This window comes from Propithecus coquereli, unplaced genomic scaffold (assembly GCF_000956105.1).
Source record: "Propithecus coquereli isolate 6110/MARCELLA unplaced genomic scaffold, Pcoq_1.0 Scaffold16, whole genome shotgun sequence".
Classification (NCBI taxonomy): Eukaryota; Metazoa; Chordata; class Mammalia; order Primates; family Indriidae; genus Propithecus; species Propithecus coquereli.
In genome coordinates, this window is record NW_012140524.1 from 6307785 (window position 1) to 6334913 (window position 27129).

Consider the following 27129-nt stretch of genomic DNA (forward strand, 5'->3'; position numbering starts at 1 on the left):
TTTTTAAATTTTAATTTACTTTTTCTGTACCTCAAGAGTAATTACTTAAAAAAAAGAGTTCTATGAGCCAAAGGAATTCCCAATTTACTCTGAAATTACCATACCTATCTTGCTATATCAAACATCTCAACTCTGTTAGCTAAATAAACTACATAATATCCTTAAAGATCCACCAGAGAAGAGAAAAAATCTCATCTTCATTACTGAATTAGAACCAAAATTTATTCTTTCAAAAGAGTAGTTTAACCTACCAAATGTCTATTATAAGATTTTCTTTCTTAGAAAGTAGTATTCCTTCTCTTTCATTCCTGAAATAATATTTCATACACATAAGCAAGTTGTGGACAATTGTTAGCTAAGTATCAGTTAAGGTAAATTAGCTAAAATTAAATTACTTCTTTTGTTTATGCTGCATATAAAACATTCGTACAGCCTTTAAAACTGAGTTTTCTTTGACAACAATTTAAGTTAATGGAAAAGTAGACAGGCAATCACTAAAGCTGAAGTTTCATGGTACATAAGCTATTTGTTAACTCTGACACCAAACAGGAAGGATAAAATTTAATATGAAAATCTTCTATTCACAAAACAGTGGCAAAAATTTATATTTTTAAAGTGACATAAGTCTATGAATTCCCAAACATTGGGAATACTCAATTTATTTAAGTATTATCCAGAAAGCCAGCAGCACTGCTGAAAGCTCTTTGTATGTTCAGCAGTCACTGCAAAAGCCTTTCTATTTGTTCACCAATTAACAATGGCTCAGTTTCTATTTTTCAATTATGTTTTGGAATAAAGTCTATGACCATTAACTATGCATTTTTTGTTGCTATCTCATAGCTAGTGCACTGTACATATTACAGAGAACAAAAATAAAGGGTTGAGATTGAGTTTTTTGTTCATTCATTCATTGACTTATAGGCCAGTCCTAGTGACCATTTGGAGCCATTTAAGACTTGGAAGCTCTTCAGCTTTTCCTCAGACTCAGGTCACTACTGGTCACTAATGCTGATAAAGAAGTACTTTCCGATGCATCATCTTTCCTAAGGTTCAAAAATGATTCTCGAGTTATTTGAAGGATCTCCCTCAAGCCTCTGTTTTCTTGCTATAAGAAGGCAAGCAAAAACAAAGATACAGTCATCATCTACAAAGTAGCTACAAGAATACACACACACACATACACACACACTTTTTTAGAGACAGGGTCTTATTCTGTCACCAAGGCTAGAGCACAGTGGCATGATCATAGCTCACTGCAGCCTTGCAGCCTTGAACTCCTGGGCTCCAGTGATCCTCCTGCCTCAGCCTCCCAAGCAGCTGGGACTAAAGACATGTACCAACACACCCACATAACTTTTTATTTTTTGTAGCAAGGGAATCTTGCTATGTTGCTCAGGCTGGTCTCAAGTTCCTGGCCTCAAGTGATCCTCCCGCCTTGGCCTCCCAAAGTGCTGGGATTTCAGGTGTGAGCCACTGAACCTGGCCCAAACATATATTAAGAAAAGCCAAACACAGAACGGTATAACAAATAAAAAGCAAGTTCTATAATTGGCATAAATGTACTAAATGATTCATGTAGTTAACAATTTGAATATAAAGAACACTTTTAAAGAGACAGGAATAATATGTTTAATATCTTCTACCACTACAAAGCTTTCTTAGGTAAACAGCTGTAATTATAGATAGAAACTCAGAAATTGCCTTATTTTATAATCACATTAGAGATGAATAACATCTAGATTTATATTTATATAGACTCATAAAGCCAGTGAATAATAAATACCCAGGGACTAGAACCTCTTAGTGCTTTTATTACTTTCCATTATAGAATGGAATGTAGGACAAGCCATCCGGTTTGCTTTCCTCACTGGAATATGAGAGCAGTAGGGTTGGTAAAGTAGATGTTATTTTTCAAAAAAGAAAATAAGTGACTAAATCTGACTTTGTAAATAACTTTGCCTCCCCCCCCCCCAGATTAGTTACTGTAAGAAACTTCTAGACACTTAAAAATAATCTGTCAGCCTGGTGCAGTGGCTCACACCTGTAGTCCCAACACTTTGGGAGGCTGAGGCTGGAGGACTGTTTGACGCCAAGAGTTCAAGACCAGCCTGGGCAATGTAGTGATACCTCCCTCACTACAACAAGAAAAATTAGCTGAGCTTGGTGGTGTACATCTGTACTCCTAGCTACTCAAGAGGCTGAAGCAAGGGAATTGCTTTAGCCCAGGAGTTCAAGGCTGCAGTCAGCTATGATCGTGCCACTCTACTCTGGGCAATAGATCGAGATCCTGTCTCTAAAAAGTAAAAATTTTAAAAAAAGATAAAACTAATCTCTCATAATTTATTCTTCAGTGGCACCTAAATTTCAATGGTATAAAGTGGGGATTAGCAAACTATGGCTTGGCCTGAGGACTGTTTTTGTAAATTAAATTGTATTGGAACATAGACAAATCTAAATGGCTGCTTTTCAATTACAATGACAAAGCTGAGTAGGTACAAACAGTTTAGTTTGAAAAGTCTAAAATATTTACTCTCTGGATCTTTACTGAAAAAGTTTGCCAACTCCTGTTATATGAATGGGAGAACACTTATGCTCAGACAGAGAGTTAATTTTTGGCCCTCTATTACCAATTTCCGCACCAAGATTTCAAAATGAAGCTTAACAGTATAAAAGTATATAAAAGTATAAAACTCTCTTCTATTGATTTGAGTTATTCAATAATGACATGTACTTTCGCTACCGCAACATAAAGGACAGATAACACAAAGGCTTTTACAGTTCCCCGAAAAATAAGTTCCCCTCCAAATATTTGTGGATTAAAAAAAAATTTCCCTGCATCACCATGATCTCTAATAGAATGAACAAATTTTTTAAAATTACTCAATTGAAGAAGTATATTCACCTAGTGAGATAAGATAGGATCAAAAATCAATGTCCTCAATTACTAGTATAAGTAATTATCCTGGATTCCTGCATTACTATATAAATGGTCTTGTATCATACACCCATATAACCAGCATCCAGAAGAAAAAGAACATCGGTACCCCAGAAAAGTACATATATGTGTGTGTGTGTATATATATATATGTATATATATAAAAATGGGATATATTTTCTGGCACAAATCTTTGTATGGACAGTTTTCACCTATATTTGCAATTTAAAGCTTACTTCAAGTTGAAATATCCGTTCTTGTTCCTTGCAACCCTGCTGCTCATCAATTTCAATGGCTTTCCTCATTACTGCCGCCATTTCAGTTATCTGGTCAACATGTGCTTGTAGTTCCTAAAAAAAAAAGAGATGGGAGTTGGAAATCAGGCAAATACTTTATTATTTTTATTTTTGGATCCTCTCCTTTTTATAAAATCTGCAGTGTCACTTAACACGGATGTAATATATCAAACAGATATTCACAATAAAGTTGGTTGATCATAAATGTGCTTTTAAAATCAGATTTGTTAGGACTAGAATTAAAACTAAGCAGCACAATATAACTAAACCTAGTAGCACAAAAGGTATTCATAGTTCACATTCTTCTCATCACAATGATCAACAACTTTTTCTTTTTTGCGCCTACATATATACTATTGGTCAAAGTAATGGGAAAGATAAAAATTATTGACATTCAATCTTTTTTCCTCCCTGAAGTCTTCATAATTTACAAATCTTTTTTGTATTATCCATGCCTGTAAATTGATCTCAAGCTAGTCTTTAACCTTTTCTAGATCATAATCCTCCCTGAAAGTGGAACTGTATCTTATTTATATCTGCCTATTATTTAGTGTATGTACATAATAGATACCAAGTAAAATGAAGAGAATTCTTTTAAGTATTAAAATATTAAATGGCTTTCTTTGCCAAATGATGAAAATGTAATTTCAGTATAATTTAGACATCCATATATTTTAGACATAAGTAGCCCAAATTCTTCCAATCTCATTCCCTTATTTTTTGCACATCTATGCTGTGCCAGGCACTGTTAGGCAACAGGAATACGAAGCCTATTAAGATATGTTCCCTGATCTGAAGGAGCTTACAGTTTAGTGAAAGAGACAGACAAAAAAGGTTTAAAATCAATACAAACTTGAGAATAATCATTTTCTTAATAAATAGCTTCTATAGACCATTATTCACTGGCAATTAAGTGTTATTTTATTACATTAAGGCCACAACTTAAATATAAAAGTGAACAACTCCCCAAATAAACATTAAGTCTCTTAAATAGTTATAATTTTTCTCTGTAAAAAAGATTTGAACAGAACCCTTCAAATCCCACAGAACTAGTAAACTGGAAGAAATCATAGAGAAAAAAATAGGAACATCTTTGGCATACCACATTTAATAATTTCTTAACCAACAAAAATGAAGGTCCTTATATTATCTTAATGGGAAAACCTATACTAGTACTCGACAAGAAGGTACAATAAAAGACTAATCTGCACTGTGTGACGTATTTTTAGAAATTAATAATTCAGTCCCTCGATTGCACCAGTGACATTGTCAATGCTCAACAGTCACATGTGGCTAGTGACTTCCACATTGTACAGCACAGATAAAGATCATTTCAGAAAGTTCTATTGGACAACCCTGCATTAGATTATAGTAGCAAGAATTGTATTAAGACAAATATTTGTCATAGTCTGCAAGAGTTAAAAAATCATTAAAACTCTTCCCATTATAAAGGGTGCATAATGATTAAAAGCAAGTAAGTACAGGTAACTGCAGCAGCGAATTGAATAAGGATAATAAGTAAGAATTTTGAATACCAACAACTTTCTCAATTTATGATTTAGTCAGTCCAATTGCACTGATGTAGGCTAGAAACTACAAAGGAAGCAAGTGTTTCTTTGCCTTTAAAATAGAAGAAAAAAAGACACTACTAATTTTTTCAAGACAGAGTCTTCCAACAAGATCACAGGAACAGCTGGGTACGGTGGCTCACACCTATAATCCTAGCACTCTGGGAGGCCGAGGCGGGAGGATCGTTTGAGCTCAGGAGTTCGAGACCAGCCTAAGCAAGAGCGAGATCCCATCTCAAATAAAAAAAAAAAAAATTAAAAAAAAAAAGATCACAGGAAGAAGCCCCATACTTCAAACAGAACAGTATTTTTTTTTTTTTTTTTAAGACAGAGTCTCACTGTGTTGCCCCGGCTAGAGTGCCGTGGCGTCATCCTAGCTCACAGCAACCTCAAACTCCTGGGCTCAAGCGATCCTTCTGCCTCAGCCTCCCGAGTAGCTGGGACTACAGGCATGCGCCACCATGCCCGGCTAATTTTTTTCTATGTATTTTTAGTTGTCTGATTAATTTCTTTCTAATTTTAGTAGAGACGGGGGTCTCGCTCTTGCTCAGGCTGGTCTCGAACTCCTGAGCTCAAACGATCCGCCCGTCTCGGCCTCCCAGAGAGCTAGGATTACAGGCGTGAGCCACAGCGCCCGGCCCAGAATAGTATTTTTATAGGCCCAGTTAACAGTTCACTTAACTATAAAATCTTTAGAGAAGTATCACAGACCTTTTAATGGGCCCAAGAGGCAAGACTTGTGCTTTCAAAACTGTCTTGAAGGGAAGAAGTGTCACCAACATAACCCTTGGACTGTTTTGCAATGCCTTTCATTTCTAACTTTTGTCTAGGTTTATTCCTACTTTACTCAAAACAGACCTGCCACAACTGAGTTTAAAAAAAAAAGACAGTTAAGACACAATGGTGGGAGCACTACTAAATCCTTGTATCTAAACAAAGGCATTTTTATTTTATTTGTGAACTTAAAATAAAGGACTACAAACCATCAAAAATCTGAATTAAAACATTTCGTTTAATACTTTGACCAAAATTTTTATGAAATCAGGTTAAAATTAATGTCAAGAAAATTTCTTTGATGTACAGAAAGAGAATGACTGTTCTGCAGCAACAAAAATCGTAGCAACACCTAACGAGCAAATAAATGAAAAGCTGGGCTAATCTTTAAAACCTGCAAATATCTAACCGGCTGTGTATAAGACAATGCAGAGAATTAACGACAGATTTAAAGTTGATACATGAATAGCATGGCTATCAAAGGTATAGCACTCTTTGATTTCATTTATTTGCTGATCTAATCTGGGAGGGAAATTCAATGTAAAAGAACTTTTTAAATGGACCCCCCCTTCCATCCACACCCCAAAAGTTGACTGTTTATTTAGTGTACATTCTGATTTGCTTCCAAGTGCCTCCTCTCCAGTCCATGTTGAGGTGCTTCAAGGATGTGTCGAGATGCATCAAAGAAGAATCCTTCGGAGTTGTTACGAAGTACCATGTCAATCTGTAGTACAGAGTCATTATAATGTTAATACGGATATTATCCGTAATTTAAAAACTGAATGAGTGTTAGTTCATGCGTGTTAGCCAACTGTTTAAAATGTTTGTTTTTTTAAGATTTCCAAAAAGGCATCTGTTCAAAAATATGTAAAAATACATATTTGGATGAAAATATGTATTTTCTATTTATTTTTAAATGTGTACTCAAAAACTTCCAGTGAGGGCAAAATTCTATATTACAATGGTCTCAAGAAGGGTCTCTTATTCCAAAATGCTGCTATGTGTAACTCTACTTGTTACCCCTAAACATGTTATAGAATTATTTTTGTGTTTAGGGATATCAGAGCACTAGTACCTAAATACATCCTAGAATCCCATACTTTTGTGCCTTTGTAAGTTTCTCTGCTCACCTGCTTCTGCTTATTGAACCCCCTGTAATTAATTCACGGTTGGATTTAGATGGATTTTCTTCCTTTCCTTGACACCTTTCCAGACTTTCCTCATGAGAACTAACACAGATTCCTCTAGTATTCCTGTAACAATTCATATCTCTATTTTAGGATTCATCACACCCTACCTTACATTAGATGGTTATATTTGTGTCCGTAACTCCCATTACACTGCAAGCTCATATGGTAATGTAACTTATTCATTCATTCATCTTATTATTTCCCACAATTAACCCAGTGCAAGTGTTAACTGAGTCGAAGTTCTCCTTTTTGGGAAAAATCAAAATCACAAACATTAATATGTATTAGTTAGAATTAATAACAAGTAACTGAATAGTCATTTTATGGAAGGCAAGGCTCATCAGCACTTAGATGAAGAATTCAATCTACATAATGAAAAAGGATGGTTTATAGCTATCTTAGGAAATGTTTAACTTTGCTAATTAATAAACCAGCTCTGGTAAAATCTAACGTGTTTTAGAAAACATTTGCTTCTGTCATAGTTGCTACCAGATAGGACCAACAAGCTGCAGTCTTATCCTAACCATTTTTTTGTCATAGTATTCTTTCCTCTAGATCTTCAAAATTTTATTTTTTTAGATTATAAAATACACTAACCTTTTGGAATTTCTCAAGATTACATTTATCTTACCAATAATTTGAATAAGCCAATTCCTCTTTGTACCTTTAAAAACACTCTTAGTTATATCTTTAAATTCAAAAGATTTTATAATGGTCTCATTAACAATAGATATTTTCCATCTTCAAAAGATTGCCACTTAAATATTCCTGAATTTCCATTTGGTTAGGAGATGAATAACATAATCAGATAATATTAAACCCAAATTTATTAATTTATTATTTTACTAGTTCACACAAAAAGGTACTTATTTTTAAGTTCCCTAATATATAAAGTTGTCATGCAAAGACCTATTTACTAGGTATTTAATTCTAAGAGAATTAATAATTCTAAGAGAATTAATAATAATTTTAAAAGACCTAAATGCACAAAAATGGAAGAAATATTTTTAAAAATCTAAATTGTTTCAATAATTGAGAAAGATAAAAAAGTCTTATAACAATCACTAAATATTAGTAATAACTAATAATAGTTAGCTCACCATTATCCAATATAGATAATGCCCTAGTTATTACAATCTAGTATAATATTTTTATTTCACACCAGGAGTTAAGTTTAAAATAAAATATAAATGAGAAAGGATTATTCCACTTGTCTTCATAGCAGTTGCCAGCACATATGGGGACATACCAAAGGGAACAGACACAGAAATGACAATAAGTAAGATGAATAGCAGGAAAAACACTAATTTCTAACCACTTTCACCTTGTCTGTAAAAATTATGTCAATTGGTATGTAATATTTGGAGGGGAGGAGAGCAAAATTTTAGTATGTTGGTTCTTTTCTTCTTAACCCCATGGTTTTTCCATTACAATCAGGATCATTTATAGTCTGAATTAGCCTCATTTGGAATATAGACTTAAGAAAAAACAAATCTATATTAAACTGCTTTCAGATTTAAAAAGAAGTTTTCAGCATTTCAATTTTTCTTTTTGTAACAGAAGTCAATATACAAATTTATTGGAAATATTTCTTAAAAGCAGATAACCTTATAAAAATAATTTTGAATTGAATACTTACCTTTATTTCTAAAATAAAGTTTATTTTTGAATATATGCATTAACGTTACTAAGAAACAATGGGAGTTAAACGAATAAATCAAACAGAAAATGTTACATAATAAGAAATGAAAAAATAAGGAAAAGCAAAAATGTCAATTTAAAAGATGAAACAATCAACATCATGTTAAAATGGCATTACTATATACTTGTGATTTGTTTTTTAAATCTGAACACAACCATTCACCCTTCTTTTCCATTTCAAGTCATATTTACAGAATGTATTACCTTGGAGTGCTGTTCTTTTAACTTCATTATTATACCCGGATCATCTTTTTTGCTAGCCATTAGCAATCTAAACATTTGTTCTCGATACTTGCTCATTATAAGTTCCAAGGCAGACTGATGTTCTTCCAGGGATGTACGCAATTCTATCAAGAATAACAGTGTATTTTATTCAAACTTGAGTTGAAGGAACATAAAGTATTCTCTTCCATATTACATTTATCAAAAAAAGCAACTGATAAATAGGACATTTTCAAAAGAAAGCATGATATGTAAAAATCTAGCCATATAATAATAAAAGGCACCAAATGAAGTCCCCTATTAAATTTTTTAAATGAGCACTTTAAACTTGTATTTTTGAGAATCATTTCAACAAACATATACTGAACAGCAACTAAATATCAGACAATGCTCTCTACATTAAGAATATAAAAAGACCATAGAGCTCAGTGTCTAGTGGAGAAAACAAATATGTGGTAAGTACAGAGTGGAGCACTAGTCAAATACATTTAAGAAAAGTCTGTGGGGAGAAACTGGTAGAAGCTTCACAGAACTATAGTATTGAAATGAACTTGAATTCCTTCAGCTGAGAAATGAAGGAATGGGCAGTCTAAGCAGGGAGGCACGACCGTGGATGATGTGTTTAGGAACTGGTATGGGATGGGAAGAGCAAAGGGTTCGAGGTGAAGAGAGCTGTGGTAAAAAGTTAGAAAAGAAGGCTAAAAATTGACTTTGAGGATCCTTGTATAAGGAAATAAGGATACAATGAAAGTCCTTAAGCAAAAGAATAACATGATCAGTTTTGTTTCTGAAAAATCAAACTGATGTTTATGTTGAAGATAGACTGGAGGGGAAAAAGAGGCTGGAATCAGGGAGAGCAGTGAGGACAGTTCAGGCAGGAGACTATGAACACCTAAGCCGGGGTCCAATGCAGTAGGCTACAGAGAACAAAGCTGAGTTATTTCATAGGTAACAACAACGGCGCAAACTGGATGTTGAGGGCAAGAATCTAAGAGGATTCCACACGAGGTAGACATTCATATATGGGACAGGATAAAAAGCAATAAATATGATTTAGGTATATGGACTAGAAATGGGATTAATGTCAAAAAGTAACTTTAGTTGGCTGTTTCCACATTTTTCAAAATATTAAGTGGGCCCAAATCAACATTATAATTGCAGATTAAAGTTCTCTTTTCATTTGCCATACATATTAATACATAGTAGTAGTAATATATTTTGCCTTTATTCTCTTGTTGCAATTCTCTGATTTGTCTGTTTTCTTGCTGGATTCCCATGACTAATGTGGACCGTGGCCGATGTCTTGCGACTTCATTAAGTTCTTGAATTTCTTCCTGATACTAATGAAAAAAAAAAATTTTTTAAGTGGGGAGAAAATATTTGCAAATATCTATCTGATACATAAATATACATATCCGATATATAAATAAATAAGTAAATATCACATAAGCATCTAGTATCCAGAATATATAAAGAACCCTTACACCTCAACAATAAAAATAACCCAATAAAAAATTGGCAAATGATTTGAATAGACAGTTCTCGAAAGAAAATATACAAATGCTCGATAAGCACATGAAAAGATGCTTAACATCATTAGTCATTAGGGAAATGCGATTCAATACAAGTACCATTTCACAATCACTAGGACAATTGTAATCAAAAAGGGTGAAATGATTGCTTGAGCCTAGAAGTTCCAGGCTGCAGTGAGCTATGACTGTGCCATTGAACTCCAGCCTGGGCGACAGAGCAAGATGGTATAGCTCCTTTGAGAAACAATCTGGCAGATCCCCAAAATGTTAAACATAGAGTTATTACATGACCCATCCATTCTACTCCTAGGTATATACCCAAGAAAACTGAAAACATGTCCACACATCAACTTGCACACAAATATTCATAGCAGCATTATTCTTAACAGCCCAAAAGTGGAATAATTCAAACACCAGTCAACTGACGAATGGATAAACAATATGCTGTACCCTTACAATGCAATATTTGGCAAAAAACAGGAATGAAGTACTGATACATGCTACAACATAGCTGAACCTTAAAAATATGTTAAGAAGCCACCCACAAAAAGCCACATGTTATATCACTCCATTCATACAAAATGTCTGAAATAGGGAGAGAAATCCATAGAGAAAAAAAGATTAGTGGTTGTCAGTGACTGGGAGAAGGGGAAACTAGGATGAAACTGCTAATGGATATAAGATTTTGGGGGTGATGAAAATTTTCTGGAATTAGTGGTTACAGTTGAACAATCTGTGAATATATTAAAATGGAATGAATTGTATTAATATGTACCCTTCAAAAGGGTGAATTTTATGGTATGAAAATTATATTTCAATAATAATAGAACATATGCAAAATATATGCAAAAAGTTTTGCATTTAAAAATAAGAATCTAATTTTAAAATAGCACTCATTTATTTTCAAGGCATTCTTATGAGACACTTAGTAATGCATTCGTTATAATACTCCTGGTTCTTAATTTAAGATGTCAAACTCCTTTTTTTACAACTCAGTATTAGGCATATGTTTATTGGAGTGCCTAAGTCTAGCTGGACAATTAGGGATGGAAGTAATCTGTTGCAAAACGCAGTTGCAAAACAAAATAAGTAAATTTGCTCCATTGTTTCCAGTAGCTTTGCTAAAAGCATTATCCCAGGGTTGCTTCCTTGTACAAAATGAATGAGTTTCAAGAGAGCTGGCTGTGAATACACATTTTTCCCCCTCTGATTTCCATCATAATATCAGTTATTTTATAATTCTCTTAAAAGAGTTGAATATTTTTATCAGAGTTTAACACGGTAGCTAAACTAATGGCCCACTGGAAGATTCTGTCATACAACAGGAAGGATAGCAAGAAGTGAAGCCCTTTTAATTTCTTCTTTAATTGGCAGCATTAAATGAAAAACGAGGTAGCAAGTATAAGTGCAGTAACTGATGTGTAAACTAGATTTTGCCTTGCATCATTTTCAAAAGCTATTTTGTTGTTAAATAGCATCACCAAGTACTTTCATAAAGAAAAATATGAACATTTTTACATTACATAAGACAGAGCAAAATGTGTGTCAATATTAGTATGGTCTTTGTCAAATCTATTCAGTCTTAACAAATTATTTTATTTTCTAAACTCCATTGTGCAACTCTGTCAGAAAAATAAGTGATCAAATCTACAAGTTTTAGAATATATATACATATATATGTCACCTGAACATGACAAAATTAAACAAAACTGAAACATATAAGTCAAGCTACTTTAAAATTTTAAAGAACATTGAAAAAAATTAGACTAACTAGGCAGCAATTTATGATTGTCAGTGACTGCTTTTGTTAATGGAATCGACAAGAAAGAAAAATCAAACCTGCTTCATGGCTTCTACTCGCTTGTTGAGAGCTGTGGTTTGCTCAATCAGAGATTCTGCTGCATCATCGTGATCTCTCAATCTTTCAACAAGAGCTTTAGCATCAGCAAGTGCCTTCTCAATTGTGCAACTCATTTCTAAAGGAATATCTATAATTAAAATTAAAATCAAGACTCAAAGTAAGCATGTCACTTTATTTCGGTTTCATGTTAACACAAACATGTTTCTTAAGCCACATTTGTTACATTGTCTAGGGAGTAAAAAAACATCTAAGAACACCTTGTGGTTTTGCTTCTGTTAGGATGGCACAAGCTTTAAAGTGAATTATAATATTTCAGAAAAATTAGAACACAAATGATTTGCAGACATAACTAGAATGTATCTAAAACATCCTGCATTTATGGCAGGAAAAAAGCACATATCCAATGAAAACAACATTATATTACACAGAAATTATGTCCTTCATGATGGTGCTCCCTACTTTGTCAATTTTTGAGCAAGGTCACTTTGTTCACTGGTCTGTATTCTGGGGTCATGATTTGTAAGAACCCTTCCTAGCCTCTGCTTGGTGAGGTTACTTAAGACACTGTTCACAAACACTGCTGACCAGCCAAAGTGGCCTCTGTGTCATGGTGAAAGTCTCAACCTCAAGTCTCAACATGTCTAAGTCAAAGTCTCAACCTCTTCTTGGAGGAACTTCTGCTTTTATACACAGTTACATTATAATCTTAACTCTTGTACTTTCCTTAGTAAAGTGCAAAAAAAAAAAAAAAAAGCTTTGACTTAGAAATTTGGCTATTATGGGAAACTTTTGATATGTTAAAATCAGCAAGTAATATGTTCAAGAGGAGATAAACAAAATTAGGAGACAAAACATGAAAAAGTCAATAGCTAGCTTTTTTTTTTTAGAGATAGGGTCTTGTTCTGCCTCCCAGGTTGGAGTGCAGCGGCCTGATCAAAGCTCACTGTAACCTCGAATTCCCAGGCTCAAGCAGCCCTCCTGTCTCAGCCTCCCAAGTAGTGAGACTATAGGCGCACACCACTATTTCTAGCTAATTTAAAGATGGGGGTCTCACTATGTAGCCTAGGCTGGCCTTGAACTCCTGGCCTCAAGTGATCCTCCCACCTCAGCCTTCCAAAGTGCTGGGATCACATGAGTGAGCCACCATGCTGGCTTGCTTCTTGAATTGGTAATGTGGAGACTTCAAATAAAATTTTAATTTTAAAAGTCTCTTTCAAAAACTTTATAATGTTCTGAAACTTCTCCTTCTTGAATTTTTTTCTCTTTCTACTAAGTTTTACCTAACCTTCTATATAAGCCACCCTTTCTTCAGGGCTTTCTTAAAAAATAAAATCACACTATAAATTACTAGGCCAGAAGTCAGGTCTACAGAAGTTACATTGAAACTCTGGTATAGATCCAAGTCAAGGGCTATATATAAGGATTTCCATCAGTTTTAGGAAGACAGAAATTTGCTACAGAATTCACGATTTTGTTAAATAAATACTACTATCCTGTACTACAGATCTAATGCAGCAAAGGAGAAAGAGAAGATTTAAATAACTCAATTGTATAAAATTAACAAAAAATACATCAGGCAATTTCAGAAGATTTTTCATTTACAGCTATATTTAAGAAAGATTAAAAATTATAAATTAAAAAAAATAGACTTTAAAAAATGTTCAAACAGTATACTTGGTTATACCCAACAGATGCAGCAAAGGGTATATTGTCCTGTTGTTATAAACAGGTATACACCCAAATAAGAGGATTTAATCAAGGTAAATTAAAATTAAAACTGCCAATTTAGAAAATATCTAGTATATGACTAGACATTTCCAGAGAGCTCTAAGAATTAAGTAAGTTGGAAATTAGTAAAATTTCTGGGTCTTTAGATGAAACAACCAAAATATTTGTCTTAAAGATTTGAGAGGTTTAAATAAGGGTACCTGAAAGTATGACAAGCAAAAAGGCCATTAAGGGAACCAATGTCCTATACTTGCTAAAACACAAAAGAACAACTATCTAAAATCTAGCCAAAGATGATGCTTGGAAGGAAACATTGGCATACAACAATGCCCTGTACTTTCCCTAAACTTCCAAAGGGAATTATCTAACATTGCAGATGGACAATAATACAACTTTCTTATTTACATAGGTGTTACCATATCTCCCATTGATCCCACTACTATAGAACACTAGGATCCTTCAGAGTAAAATTTGAAAGTTGTCTGTAAAGCAAAAAGGAAGGAAGGGAGGGAGGGAGGAAGGGAAAAGAAAAAAGAAAAGAAAAGAAAAGAAGAGAGGGTAAGTTGACTTATGATAAGTAAAACATAAAAATCAGAAAAAATATTAGTCTTAAAGTAAAAATAAATGGTTGTAACAGATCGTGAAAGAAAATAATAAAAGATAAAGTCATAGAAATCTCTAATCATCCTAAGTCCCAATCTATAAATGACATCGTTGGGATCACTATCAGAAGAATACTTCTTTATATGCTAAAATACAACATCTACAAATTTAATAGATAGAATCTGTTTCCAAATAAAATGCACTAAGGTTCCTACATATGATCAGATAGCTGATCTAGATATGAGAATACCTATACTCTGTATAAGTAAAGGAAAAAAAAAAAAACTATGCTTCCAGAATCCTCTGGGCAAAAGAATCCATGGACATAGATAGACTCATTGGACTAGAGCCCTCAGTGTAGACAGCATAGTCTTCCTAGATAATCATAAATCTTTCTTTTTGGAGTATGAAAATGGTATACCATGTTCTGGGAGTATTAACTCAACATGACACTGAAAACCCTCTGCCTATTAAATCTTATACCTTAATTCAGTGGCTAAGGCTTTAAAACTTAAAAACATCAATTCAATTAGTCAAAGCATCTTCAGGGCTTACACTAGGCCTTCGAACCTGATGTTACCATACAGAGTAAAATGCCATAGTAAACCACTTAAATTTTCTACCAGTTGAGTAATTATGAAATATTGTTACTTTCTCCTTTTCATATTATCATCCACTTATGTACTACTCTTAATACAGCAACTTTTACCTACTGAAAGAAAAATCTCACAATCGTATTTCCATAATTCAAGAAGTATCCAAGCCCCAAACAAAACTTTGGAACTCTCTAATACCAAATCCTGACTTTAGGTTTTGTTAATAGGTTTTATATTAAAAATAAAAAGTGACAATATCAGGCTTGATATGCAACAGGTACGTCGTTCACTCTGATAAAACTCAATTTCTTACCAAAACTCAAACTGATCAAATTACTTGATTGTGGTCCTCTAACATAGAGGAACTTACTAAAATAAAAGTAAATATATACACTAATAGCTGGTATGCTTTTAGAATAATTCACCTCTCTGAAATGCTGCAAAGAAAAGAGGTTCCTCAGACATCCTTTAAAAAACAACAGATACATTAACTGCTTGATGCTACCCAATATAACTGCTATTATAAAGGTAGAAACACAGTAGGTGGAAACACTATGCAAGCTATTAATAGTATACCATACTATAGACACTACAGAAATACTTTACATTACTATAAACAGATTGGTTTGACTAAAAGTCCTTATGCAAAGGCCTCATATATATAAAACAACAATAAAATAACCACAAATCCACAGAGAAGTTCAAAGATTCCATCACAGATATACACAAAATCTGGCCTGTAAAATTCTAAAAGAAACACACGATGATCGAATTGTTAAGATCCATGTTGATAAAAACTGACACAATCAGACTGGCTATTTGATAGCACCAGATAAAAGCTCAGACACCAAAAACTCCATGAAACATCTCATTCTAGTAGGGAAAAAATGGCCACAACAGTAAACATGGATGAGAAAATTTATCTCGGATAGCAGAGGATTTGGCTCATTTCACGTCTCATTTGTAAATTAACTAATCTGGAAAAATTATAAAGGTGAAGGAAAAACTAAAACCACTTATAAAGAACTTTTTGAATATATCCAAGTGGATTTAATATACTTGCCACTTTCTATGGTTTAGGAATATATAACATTCTTACATATACTAGTAAATACTAGTAAATATACTAATAATAGTATGAATGAAATGTATGAATTTCAAGTATGCAACACTTTGTTTCTTTCTAAGAAACTTTCTTGTCTCATCATTCTCAGTCCTCAGGAAACCCTAAACAAGATAAATCCAAGGAGATCTAAGGCACATTATAATCAAATTTTTGAAAACTAAAGACAAAAAGGAAATCTTGGAAACAGTCAGAGAAAAAATGACATATTACTGATAGATAACCACCAATTTGAATGATTGTAGATTTCTTATCAGAAATGAAGGCCAGTAGAAAGTGGAATACTTTTAAAGTGCTGAAAGAACTGTCAACCCAAATTTTTGCCATATTCAGAAAAATGCTCTTTATACATGAAGGCAAAATAAAAACCATTCTCAGATGAGGAAAGAAATAATTCATTTTCGGTAAACTTGTTCTAAAGGGAAATTCTTCACATAGAAGCAAAATGGTATCAGAAGGAAATTTACAGCATCAGGAATGAGGGAAGGGCAACAGTAATTGTGCATATCTAGGTAAATATTCTCTTTAGTTCTTTAAAATATATAACATTTGAAAACAAGAATTATAATTTTGTCTGATAAGATTTTTAATTTATGTAGACATAATATATGATTACAACATAAAGGGGGGAGAGTAAATGGGCATTATATAGTGATAGGATTTCTACATTTCATTTGAACTTGTATAAATACCAATTGTAAGTAGACTGTAAAACATTTACATATATTGTAATTCTTAAAGAAACCCCTAAAATAACTGTACAGAGCTAACAGTCAAAAAACCACAATAGATGAATTAAAATGAATGTAAAAGTACAGAGATAATAGTCAAAAGACCACAATAGTGAATTAAAATAGCCCAAAAGAAAAAAAGGTGGAACAAAGGAACAAAATACTGGGGGAACAAACAGAAAACAAACGATGTTAGATCTAAATCCAAACATGTTAATAATTTCACTAAATGTATATGTTCTCAACACATAGATTAAGATGGATTATGACAATTAAAAAAAGGGACCCAACTATATGTCATCTGTATGAAACTCACTTCAAATAAGATATAGGTAGGATAATAGTAAAAGGATAAAAAAGTGTATACACACACACACACACACACACACACACACTATATAAACACTAATCAAAAGAAAGCCAGAGTGCTAATAACCTCATGAAAACATGCTCAATATAATCAGCCATCAGGGAAATGTAATTCATAACCACAATGAGATATACTTAACTAAGATGGCTATCATAAAAAAAGACACATAAAAAGTGTTGGCTAGGATATGGAGAATCGAGAACCTTCATAAACTGCTGGTGGCAATGTAAAATGATACAGCTACTTTGGAAAACAGTCTGGCAGTTCCTCAAAAGCGTAAACACATGATTCAGCAAATTCCACTCCTAAGTACACACCAAGAAAATGAAAATAAGTCGATGCAAAAACTGTACATGAATGTCTGTACCAACATTATTCATAATGGCCAAAAAGTAGAATTAACCCAAATGTCCATCAACTGATGAATGAATAAATATGGTCTCTTCATACAAGGAAATATTTAGCAAAAAAAGTCGGGGGAGGGGATGATGTACTGACACATGCTACAACATGGATAAAATTTGAAAAAATTATGCTAAGTGAAAGTCAATCACAAAAGACTAACATATTATATGATTCCATTTTTATGAAATGTCCAGAAGAAGCAAATCCATATAGGCTGAGAGTAGATTAATGGATACCCAGGCCTGGGGGTTGGGAAGAGGTAGGGGGAATGGAAAGTGAACACAGGATTTCTTTTTGGGAAGATAAAAATGTTCTAAAATTGATTTTGGTGATGGTTGAACAAGTCTACGAATATACTAAAAACTAACAAATTATACACTTCAAATGTGTGAATAGTATGGTATGTGAATTACATATCTCAGAAAAGGTGTTATATTAAAAAAAAGAACTGGAGTGGCTATATAAATATTAGACAAAGTAAACTTCAGGGAAAAGAAAATTATCAGGGACAGAAGAGCATTATATAATGATAAAACGGTCAATTCACCAAGACGACACAAAAATCCTAAATGTATATATACCTAACTAGAGACCTTCAAAACGCATGAAGCAAAAACTGAAAGAATTAAAAGGATTAACAGGCATGATTAATAGGTATATTCACACTTACTGCAGGAAACTTCAACACTCCTTTCTCAGTAATCAACAAAACTCATACACAAGAAATCAGCAAGGGTACAGACAAAATGAACACCATCAACTAAGTGGATTGAATTGATAGCTATTAAAAACAACAACAACAGTACACATTACTTTTAAGTGCACATGGGACAGTCACTATGAGAGATCATATCCTGTGTCACAAACCAAACCTTAACAAATTTAAAAGAATCACACAAATTATGTTCTCTGACTATATGAAATTAAACTAAAATAAATAAAAGAGAGATAACAAGAAAACCTCCAAACATTTGGAAGTTAAACAACACTCTTCTAAATAATCCATGAGTCAAAAAGGAAGTCTCTGGAAATTAGAAGATATTTTGATCTAAATAAATATGTAAATACAAGATATCAAAAATTGTGGCATGTATGTAAATCAGTACTTTGAAGGAAATTTATAGCATTAAAAGAAAGATCTCAAATCAATTATCTAAGTCTCAGCCTTTAGAAACTAGGAAAACAGCAAAATAAACCCAAAGTAAAGAGAAGGAATAAAAGAGCAGAAATCAATGAAACTGAAAACAGGAAAGTAACACAGGAAAAACCAATGAAATCTAAAGCCGATTCTTTGAAACGATTAATAAAGTTGGAAAACTTCCAGCAAAATTAATGAAGAAAAAAAGGAGAGAAGAAATAAATTATCAATGTCAGGAAAGAAAGAAAGGATATCACTGCAGACCTTCAAGTCATTCAGAGACTAAATGAATACAATAATAAATTCCATACATATGAATTGGATAATTTAGGTGAAAAGGACTAATTTCTCAAAAAGCACAAACTACATTACATTAATTAAGTCACATTACCTTAATTCATCTAATTAAGATGAAATAGATAGCTATTAACAGATCTATAACTAATAGTTATCAGAGTTATATAAAAATTAAAATACAATAATTATTCTATAAAATCCTATAACTATTAAGAAATTGAATTTATGATTAAAAATCTTCTGCAAAAAATCTTCAGACCCAGATGGCTTCAATGGCAAATTGTACCATACATTTAAAGAAGAAATAACATCAATATTACACAATCTCTTCAAGAAAATAGAAGAAAAGGGAATACTTGTACATTCAAACTCGCAAAATGATGGCAGCATTTGCTGATACCAAAATCAGACAAAGATAGTATATAAAAAAAGAAAATCACAGACCAACATCATTCATGAACATAAGTGCAAAATTCCTAAAGAAAATATTAACAACTCAAATTCGGCAACATGTAAAAAGAGTACTACACTATATGACCAACTGGTGTTTATTCCAGAATTCAAGGCTGTCTCAATATTCAAAGATCAATTAATGTAATCCACTAAAGAAGAAAACCACTTGATCATACCAACTGGCGTATGAGAAAAAATTCAACATACTTTCATAATAGAAATTTTCTGCAAACTAGCACTAGAAAGGGATTTCCTCAGAGAAAGGGCATTTCCAAAAGACCTATAGCAATAAGGAAAGGATGTTCCCAACCACCAATCCTTTTCAATATACTACTGCAATAAGGCTAGAAAAAGGGAAAAAAAGGCATACAGATTGGAAAAGAAGAAACAAAAACGCCCTTATTCACAGCCAACTTGTCTATATAGAAAACTCGAAGTATCCAAAAAAGAACTCCTAGAGCTAATACCTGGTTTTAGCAATGTCACAGGATACAAGCAACAAGAATCAATCATTTTTCTACATAGTAGCAATGAACCACTGGAAACTAAAAAAAAAAATTTTTAAAACCCACACATTTAAAAATAGCTTAAAAATAAAAAGAAATTCTTGGGTATATATGAAACAAAACACATGCAGGATCTGCATGATGATAACTACAAAATGCTAATGAAAACAACAAAAGAGGACCTAAATAAATGGAGAAACATACTGTGTTCATGGATAGGAAGACAACATACTACAGATGTCAGTTTTCCACAACTGTTCTACAGACTTAATGCAATTTCCAATCAAAACCCCAGCAGAGGCCAAGCATGGTGGCTCACGCCTCTAATCCAGGCACTTTGGGAGTTGTATCTAGAATACCTAAAAATCTCTCAAAACTACAAACAAGGAAATAATCCAATCAAAAAGGGAAGGCCTTACCACTTAACCAAAAAGATATATAGATAGCAAATAAGAACGTGAAAAGATGTTCAACATTTTTAGCTATTGGAGAAATGCAATAAAAACTATGATGAGGATGAGATCCACCACACCCCTATTAAAATGGCCATTTCATCTTGGCATAGTAGGCAGCTTGTCTCATAAAATAGCTATTTATCTTTTTCTACATCAATACCACATTGCCTCAAATGTAATAGTTGTAAAATAAACTCTTGCTATCTGATATGGCAAGTCACTGTTTTCTTTTTCAAAATTGCTTCACCTATTCTTTGCCTTCTCTCCAACCTAATTCAATCCAAATTAATCTCTGGAGTACTCTAGAGTAAAATCAAACTGCTAGGTAATACTTTTAATTAATTCAAACTGTTTGTAGCTTTCTGAACTTGAGGAATGCTACCTTATACTGTCATTTGGACAGGAGAACAAGTGTTATTCCCATTTTACCAATGAGGAAATAGACTCAAAGATTCCAGATATAAAGAGCCAAATGGCAGTGCTATGAAGCAAGGAAACAGCCAAGTTAATACCAGAAATAGAATTTCTGGTCCCCAGTCTAGTGTTGTATTCTCGAACCAACCTGGATCCCCAGGGCCCTGTTTGCTTTTTACCTATATAAAAACCATCTCTATCTCCTTAGGTGGAAAAACAAAGCAAATTTTCTGATCCTTCCCCACAAATGGAGCTTCCAAGATATTAAAAAACTTCATTTCAAGCCAGCCATAGAAAATTAATGAGAATGTATATGAAGAGAAATTTTTAAAAATAACAAAATTTCAAATATTTTTCCAGATAATAAAAGCCTGGCAACCATTTTAATTAGGTATCACAGTTAATTATAAAATCAATTATAAAATCAGCCAAATTACTGATTGGCTTCTTAAAATTGTAATTAACATCCACTTTAAAAAACATTCTCTCTCCAGATTGCATAATGAAATACTACTGTTAAAGTGAACTACACTTAAAATTTGTTATGTAACTATAAAAACATCTATTCAAGGAAAGGAATTATGAACTGCAGGTAATTCAAAGCATAATTTTATTAGCGTGAAAAACAGTGACACAGTTTCTAAAAATTTGCTTGTTCATTTCCTGCATGTGAAACCACAGAAAAGTTTAAAATATTTTATAATATGCATTTACTTTGTCACCTTTTTTTGCAAATCATTGTGCTTTCTCCTTTTTTTGGCTCGTAAGTGGAGTGGGAGGAAGATTGTTTTCCAAACTCTTTAACAAGTTTCAAATTTCTAAAAATAGACTCCAATAAAAAAGGGATATTCCAAATTTATCTGCCTATTGTTATAGTGCATGTCTTAACTAGCCACAGTAGATTTACATTATTTTCTATAGGTAGGCCCAAATTACAGGTGAAGTTTTTTTTAAAGTGGGGTTTTTTTTTTTTTTTTTTTTTTTTCCTGCATTAGCCACATTCTCGCCCACTTTACCACCCAAAGACATTTGCAGTCAGATTCCTGGCAGAAGGCTCAGAACATTCTGCTGCAGATCAGAGAAACCACCACCCACCCAAGACAGCAATTGCCAGCTGTTTATTTTCAGATTTTAGTTAAGAAATATTTAAAGAAATTCAAGTCCCTCTTCTGTTTCCCTTATCTAAAAATCCAGTATTCTTCCACTGGACCTACACAGAAATATTGTGACTACTGATACACCATAGATGTGTCTTTAAATGTCAACAATCTAGTTTAAAATTTTTTATTGTTCAGGCAGGTGTCTCTAATGTTAATTAGTATAGTTAATATTAACTGACACATATGGAAATGGAAAAATAAAAAGGCACAGTTAAGGCATATGACTTAAGTTCCATAAGTCACAGAAATTTATAAACTTAAGAGATCAAGAAACATATAAATTACACATAAAAATAGGCATCTTAGACATGCATATCACCATACTTGAAAGCACAGATTTTTCACTGCCCTTGAAAATGGTGGAATGAATACATGTTTGGAGCTTAATGAAGAAGCTTTCTGAAGAAAATAAATTTTTAAAGTTGGAAGGAAGAGAATTTGGAAGTAAGGACGCTCAAGGATTTTTTTTAAAATTACATGTTTCCTTAGAATTGTTGCTAAATATACATTACATATACATATGTTCAAACACTTATGACTATTGAAGAAGGAACTAACAATCTAAACCAGTTACTTCTAACCTATGGGTCAAGGAGTCAGTGGAAGAGTTGCACGAATGCACATACACCAAGCATTCTCTGCAGTCTAAGACATTTCTCTCACATACATCCCACTATTTTTCAAATATTAACAGATACTAGTTAGAAGATAAGGGGATTTCTGGTTTAAAAAAAACAGATACTAGTATGATGAAATACAAAATCATTTAAAAGCATAGCAGTTTTTTTTTTGTCATTATGCCTAATTTGAATCAACAAATGCTAAAAGCATAATTTGTGTGTTAGAAGTGCAGGGTTCCTCATATTCAAAACAGGCCAGGACTTTAAGCTAATATACAAAGTTCCTTCTGACTCTAAAATTATGATTTTAAGAGACTAAGAACTCCTATGGTGAATTCTTTCGAAGTATTACATTATAAATATGTATACATATGTATATATAAATAATGCTTGCTATGTGCCAAGCATTGACCTAGCTTTTGTTTCAACGATAAATAAGAAATGATTCCAGACTCAAGTTCAAATTCGCAGGAGAGAAAGATACATGAACAGATAATACAACCTAATAAATACTGCAGAACTGTTCCAAGTGCTTTGGGAGCACAGCGATATCAATGCCTCCTGGGGGAGTCTGAGAAGACAACGATTTAAGAATTGGGTTTTGATAGGTGGAAAAAGAGAGAGAGAAGAGTAAGCATTCTAGCTAGACAGGTGGTACAGCACATACAAAGGTATACAGAGTCATGAAAATGCATGGCATGTTTGGGGAAGCGGCCAGTAGTCTGGTATGGTTAAAGTATTTGGAGGGAAAACAAGATGAGACTAAAAAGGTAAAATGGATTGGGATAGACTGTAAAAGGTCCTGAACGACGTGCTTAACAATAGGTCTTGATTATGTCAGCAATATGGTTACTAAAAAGTTTAAAGAAAAGAGAGATATAAACAGACGTGTATTTCAGAATAACTCTAGGGAAGGATGATGGTGCGGAAACCAGTTTGGGAGTGGGAAGCAACTGCAATAATTCTGTCGAAAGAAGAAGAAATAATATAGTGCAGTGTAAGTGGAAATGCAGAACCAAGGATGATTCCTAGGTTTCTAGTTTGGATAGGGCAGATACTTATAACGTTATGAGAGATGGGATACAGGAGAAAGGCAGGAAAAAAAACCCGAAAAAGAGCAACACCCCCTGGAGAGCAGCTTCAGGAAGGGAATGATTATCTTTGTCAAATGCTGAAGAGGTAAACTGAAAGGGGTACCCCTCCCAATGGCGGGCTCCCAGGTGGGTAAGGCACGGAGAAAACACACGGAAGGAGTGTCCACAGGGTTAGGGACAAGGCTTTTCATTAAACTTTCCGCACCTCAGTTCCGGAAAGAGGAGCTCCGCGCTGAGGACCGGGAGAGGAAATCCGGCTCCCAAGAGCTGAGAGCCCGCGGAGGGAAGCGGCTAGGGCCGGGCGCCGATAGTTCAAGAGATGCAAAGCCCCGGAGCGGCCCAGGCGAAGGAAGCTTCGACTCTCCTACACCCGCTCCCATCCATTCCACTTACTCCGCTCTCAATCCCTCGCAGCCGTCGGCTGTAGCGATTAGTACTCAAAGCCTCTACCAACCGGGACCTATGCATTCAAGGGAAGAGACTCCGCGCCCCTATTCGGCCTCTTCAACGAGCAGACGCATAACGAGACAGAAACAGCAGAGGGACTGCTCAGGAGCCAGCAGGGCTCAGCCCCGCCACTGGCCGGGGAGCAACCTCCGCTGATCGCCTCCGACCAGCGATCCCGGAGCGCTGCAGCCTCGCGAGATTTCCTTCCTTGCGTTACCGTAGGGCAGAGCCGACCACTCTGATTTGCGCGAGAGGTAGGGGCAGGACCCTTCTTTGTCCCTCCCTCTTGATCCACACCCAGGCTGTCTCTCGGCCTCTCGCAAAGTCTCGCGAGTTTTTCCGAGGGAAACCGACCTGGGTGGAGAGACCGAGAAGGGGAGACCGGGTGGGTGGGCTCTATGCTTAGGGGGCCGTAGCTGGTTTAGCCGGGGCTGTGGTTGGTACTTCGCTGTTGGGGAGGCTTTTAAGTTGCCCAGATCATTCTTCCCAATGGGTGATTGGGAAGATTAGCGGATAGAAAAATCTCGAGGGGTGGAGGCGTTTTTTTCCTCCTTGGCTCCGCCCTCTTCCTGTTCGGCGACTTGGGAGTCTGGCCCTCTGAGGGGGAAGGGAAGCTTGGCGGGGCTGCGGGAGAGTGCTTTGCGCACGCGCCTGCCCGAGTATGTGAGTGTGTGCACGCGCACGCGCGCGATCCCGCATTTAGGAAGCCTGGGAAGGACCGGTGTACTAGGAGATGAGTGGGGAAAGCATAGTCCCCAGTCTGTGCTACCAGACACTCCTGACCGTGCGCTGACTCTCCCCACCCAGCCAGCAGCCTTTTCCAGAGAGGCTGTGGTTCATAGCCTCTGTTCGTTTTCACTGCAGGACCAGGCACGAAAGTAAGCGAACCTCGATCCTGAGGTCTTCCCTATCCACTCACCTTGTACTTTCCACCCCCCACCCTCCAGCAAAGTGTGTCTAGATTCTAGACTCTGGAAGGTTTCTCAAGGAGAGTTTTGCATGAAGGGGAGATGCGTTTGAAAGCAGCAGAAGAAAATAGCTGGATCGTAAAAAGTCAGTTCGTTTTGATGAACACTTTAGCTGTGCTTACCATGTGCTTTTCGAATGTGGATTGTCTATTCAGCATTAAGATTTTATTAGCGAAGCAAGGGAGTTCCATATGCTCTGTTTTTATAGGAAAAAGTTTTAAAAGTTCCTCTTCCGCACCAGTATGGTGGTAGCAACTAAATTTTTCTGGTCTACATGGTAAATTACTGTGGTGTTTCAAAAGCTAAGAGGGAGAGTGAATTTGGGTTCTTTATCCTAATGCAAGAACCCGATATGCAGTTATCTTAGGAGATGTTTATCATGTATTGGCCTTTCCTTTCGCTGTCACTTCTCCTTCCTGTTAATTGCCCCCACCCCTCACTCCCCTTTTTCAGAAGTCTTGAAACGTTTTTCATGGAGGAAAGCCCAAAAATGCTGGCTTGGGGTGATTGATATCAATTAGCAAGAATCATCAAAAGTGTATTTGAAGTGTATTTGCCATTTATTATGTTTCGTGTATATAAGGGAATCAAATACAATGTATGTAAAAATGTTTTCTTTTAACAGTTTTAAGTTCTTTCAAAAAGCAAGAAAATATGTATGGACTGTAATTTTGCCTGTACCTGGTAGAATGACACCCTAGTACGGTGTAGTTCATTCCTTGAATTTATGCAATTGCTTTCTGGTCATGACCCCATTAAATCTTGTGTTTTGTCGGACAGATTTCTTTGAACACATTATTCATGTTCCCTACCAAATCTTGAGGAAAAGACAATCTTGTTGAGAAAATTAGAAATAATTTAAGATACTAAATGTTGCATATAAACATTTGGCTAATATATTTTTCCCCTCACAGGTTAAAACAAAATGAAGATTTTTTCTGAATCTCATAAAACAGTATTTGTTGTGGATCACTGCCCTTACATGGCAGAATCATGCAGACAGCATGTCGAATTTGATATGCTGGTGAAGAATCGAACCCAAGGAATCATTCCTTTAGCCCCTATATCTAAATCATTGTGGACTTGCTCGGTAGAATCTTCCATGGAATATTGTAGAATAATGTATGATATATTTCCTTTCAAAAAACTGGTGAGTGTGAAGTATAAACAAAATCATGATTTTTGGGATGTACTTAACTGCATAAATACAATTTTTATGTAAGAATTTGCTATAGGTTAGACTTATAACTGTTTACTACTTTAAAATGTACATAGAACTCCCTTTTGGGATTAATATATTATGGGTATTTAATTGGGGCCAAGAATAACAGCTAACAATTATTGAGCACTTACATGTGCCAGGCATGTTCCAAAGTGCTTCTTATTTATTAGCTCCGTTAATTCTCACAATAGTTATATGAGGTAGGTACTATAATTATTGGGGAAATAGTCAAAGTATGTAACAGCGTGAAACAGGGGCTGACCGTGGAGAGCTGTTGGCAGCCCAAGCAGAAGGAATGTTGGCTGTAAGCAATTCAGCAAATTATACTGGTATGTACCAGCTAAATATCTGTCTTGTTTATTACTGCCATGTTGTAGATGTGGAAACTGAGGTAAATGGAAGAAACTTGTCCTAAGTCACATAGCTAGTTAGAGGCAGAACCAGAATTTGAACATAATTAGGCTGGCTGCTTGCAGTTTTGGTGAATATATACTAAACTGCTATAGAATATGGCCATATTAAAAAAAATGCTTTTAAGAATGCAAGTGGGCCGGGCGCGGTGGCTCACGCCTGTAATCCTAGCTCTCTGGGAGGCCAAGGCGGGCGGATTATTTGAGCTCAGGAGTTCGAGACCAACCTGAGCAAAAGCGAGGCCCCATCTCTACTAAAAATAGAAAGAAATTAATTGGACAGCTAAAAATATATAGAAAAAATTAGCCG

General features: G+C 34.7%; 2 protein-coding genes across 2 annotated transcripts in view; one reads left to right on the forward strand and one right to left on the reverse strand.

Annotated features, from left to right (window-relative positions):
- Positions 1-747: 747 nt before the first annotated feature.
- On the reverse strand, positions 748-24489 carry FGFR1OP2 (FGFR1 oncogene partner 2). The gene is made up of 7 exons (XM_012641025.1): positions 24166-24489; positions 12058-12206; positions 9909-10026; positions 8669-8811; positions 6184-6297; positions 3172-3285; positions 748-1105 (listed from the first exon to the last, which is right to left on the reverse strand). The coding sequence occupies exons 2-7, from the start codon at positions 12190-12192 to the stop codon at positions 968-970; spliced, it is 762 nt and encodes a 253-aa protein (XP_012496479.1). The 5' UTR covers positions 12193-12206; positions 24166-24489; the 3' UTR covers positions 748-967.
- Positions 24490-24550: 61 nt separating this feature from the next.
- The window catches only part of ASUN (asunder spermatogenesis regulator), a 38636-nt gene continuing 36057 nt past the window's right edge, over positions 24551-27129 (forward strand). Inside the window, exons 1-2 of the mRNA XM_012641026.1 lie at positions 24551-25097; positions 26102-26337. Coding sequence (XP_012496480.1) covers positions 26113-26337 — 225 coding nt within the window. The 5' untranslated portion in view covers positions 24551-25097; positions 26102-26112. The remainder of the gene's footprint in view (positions 25098-26101; positions 26338-27129) is intronic.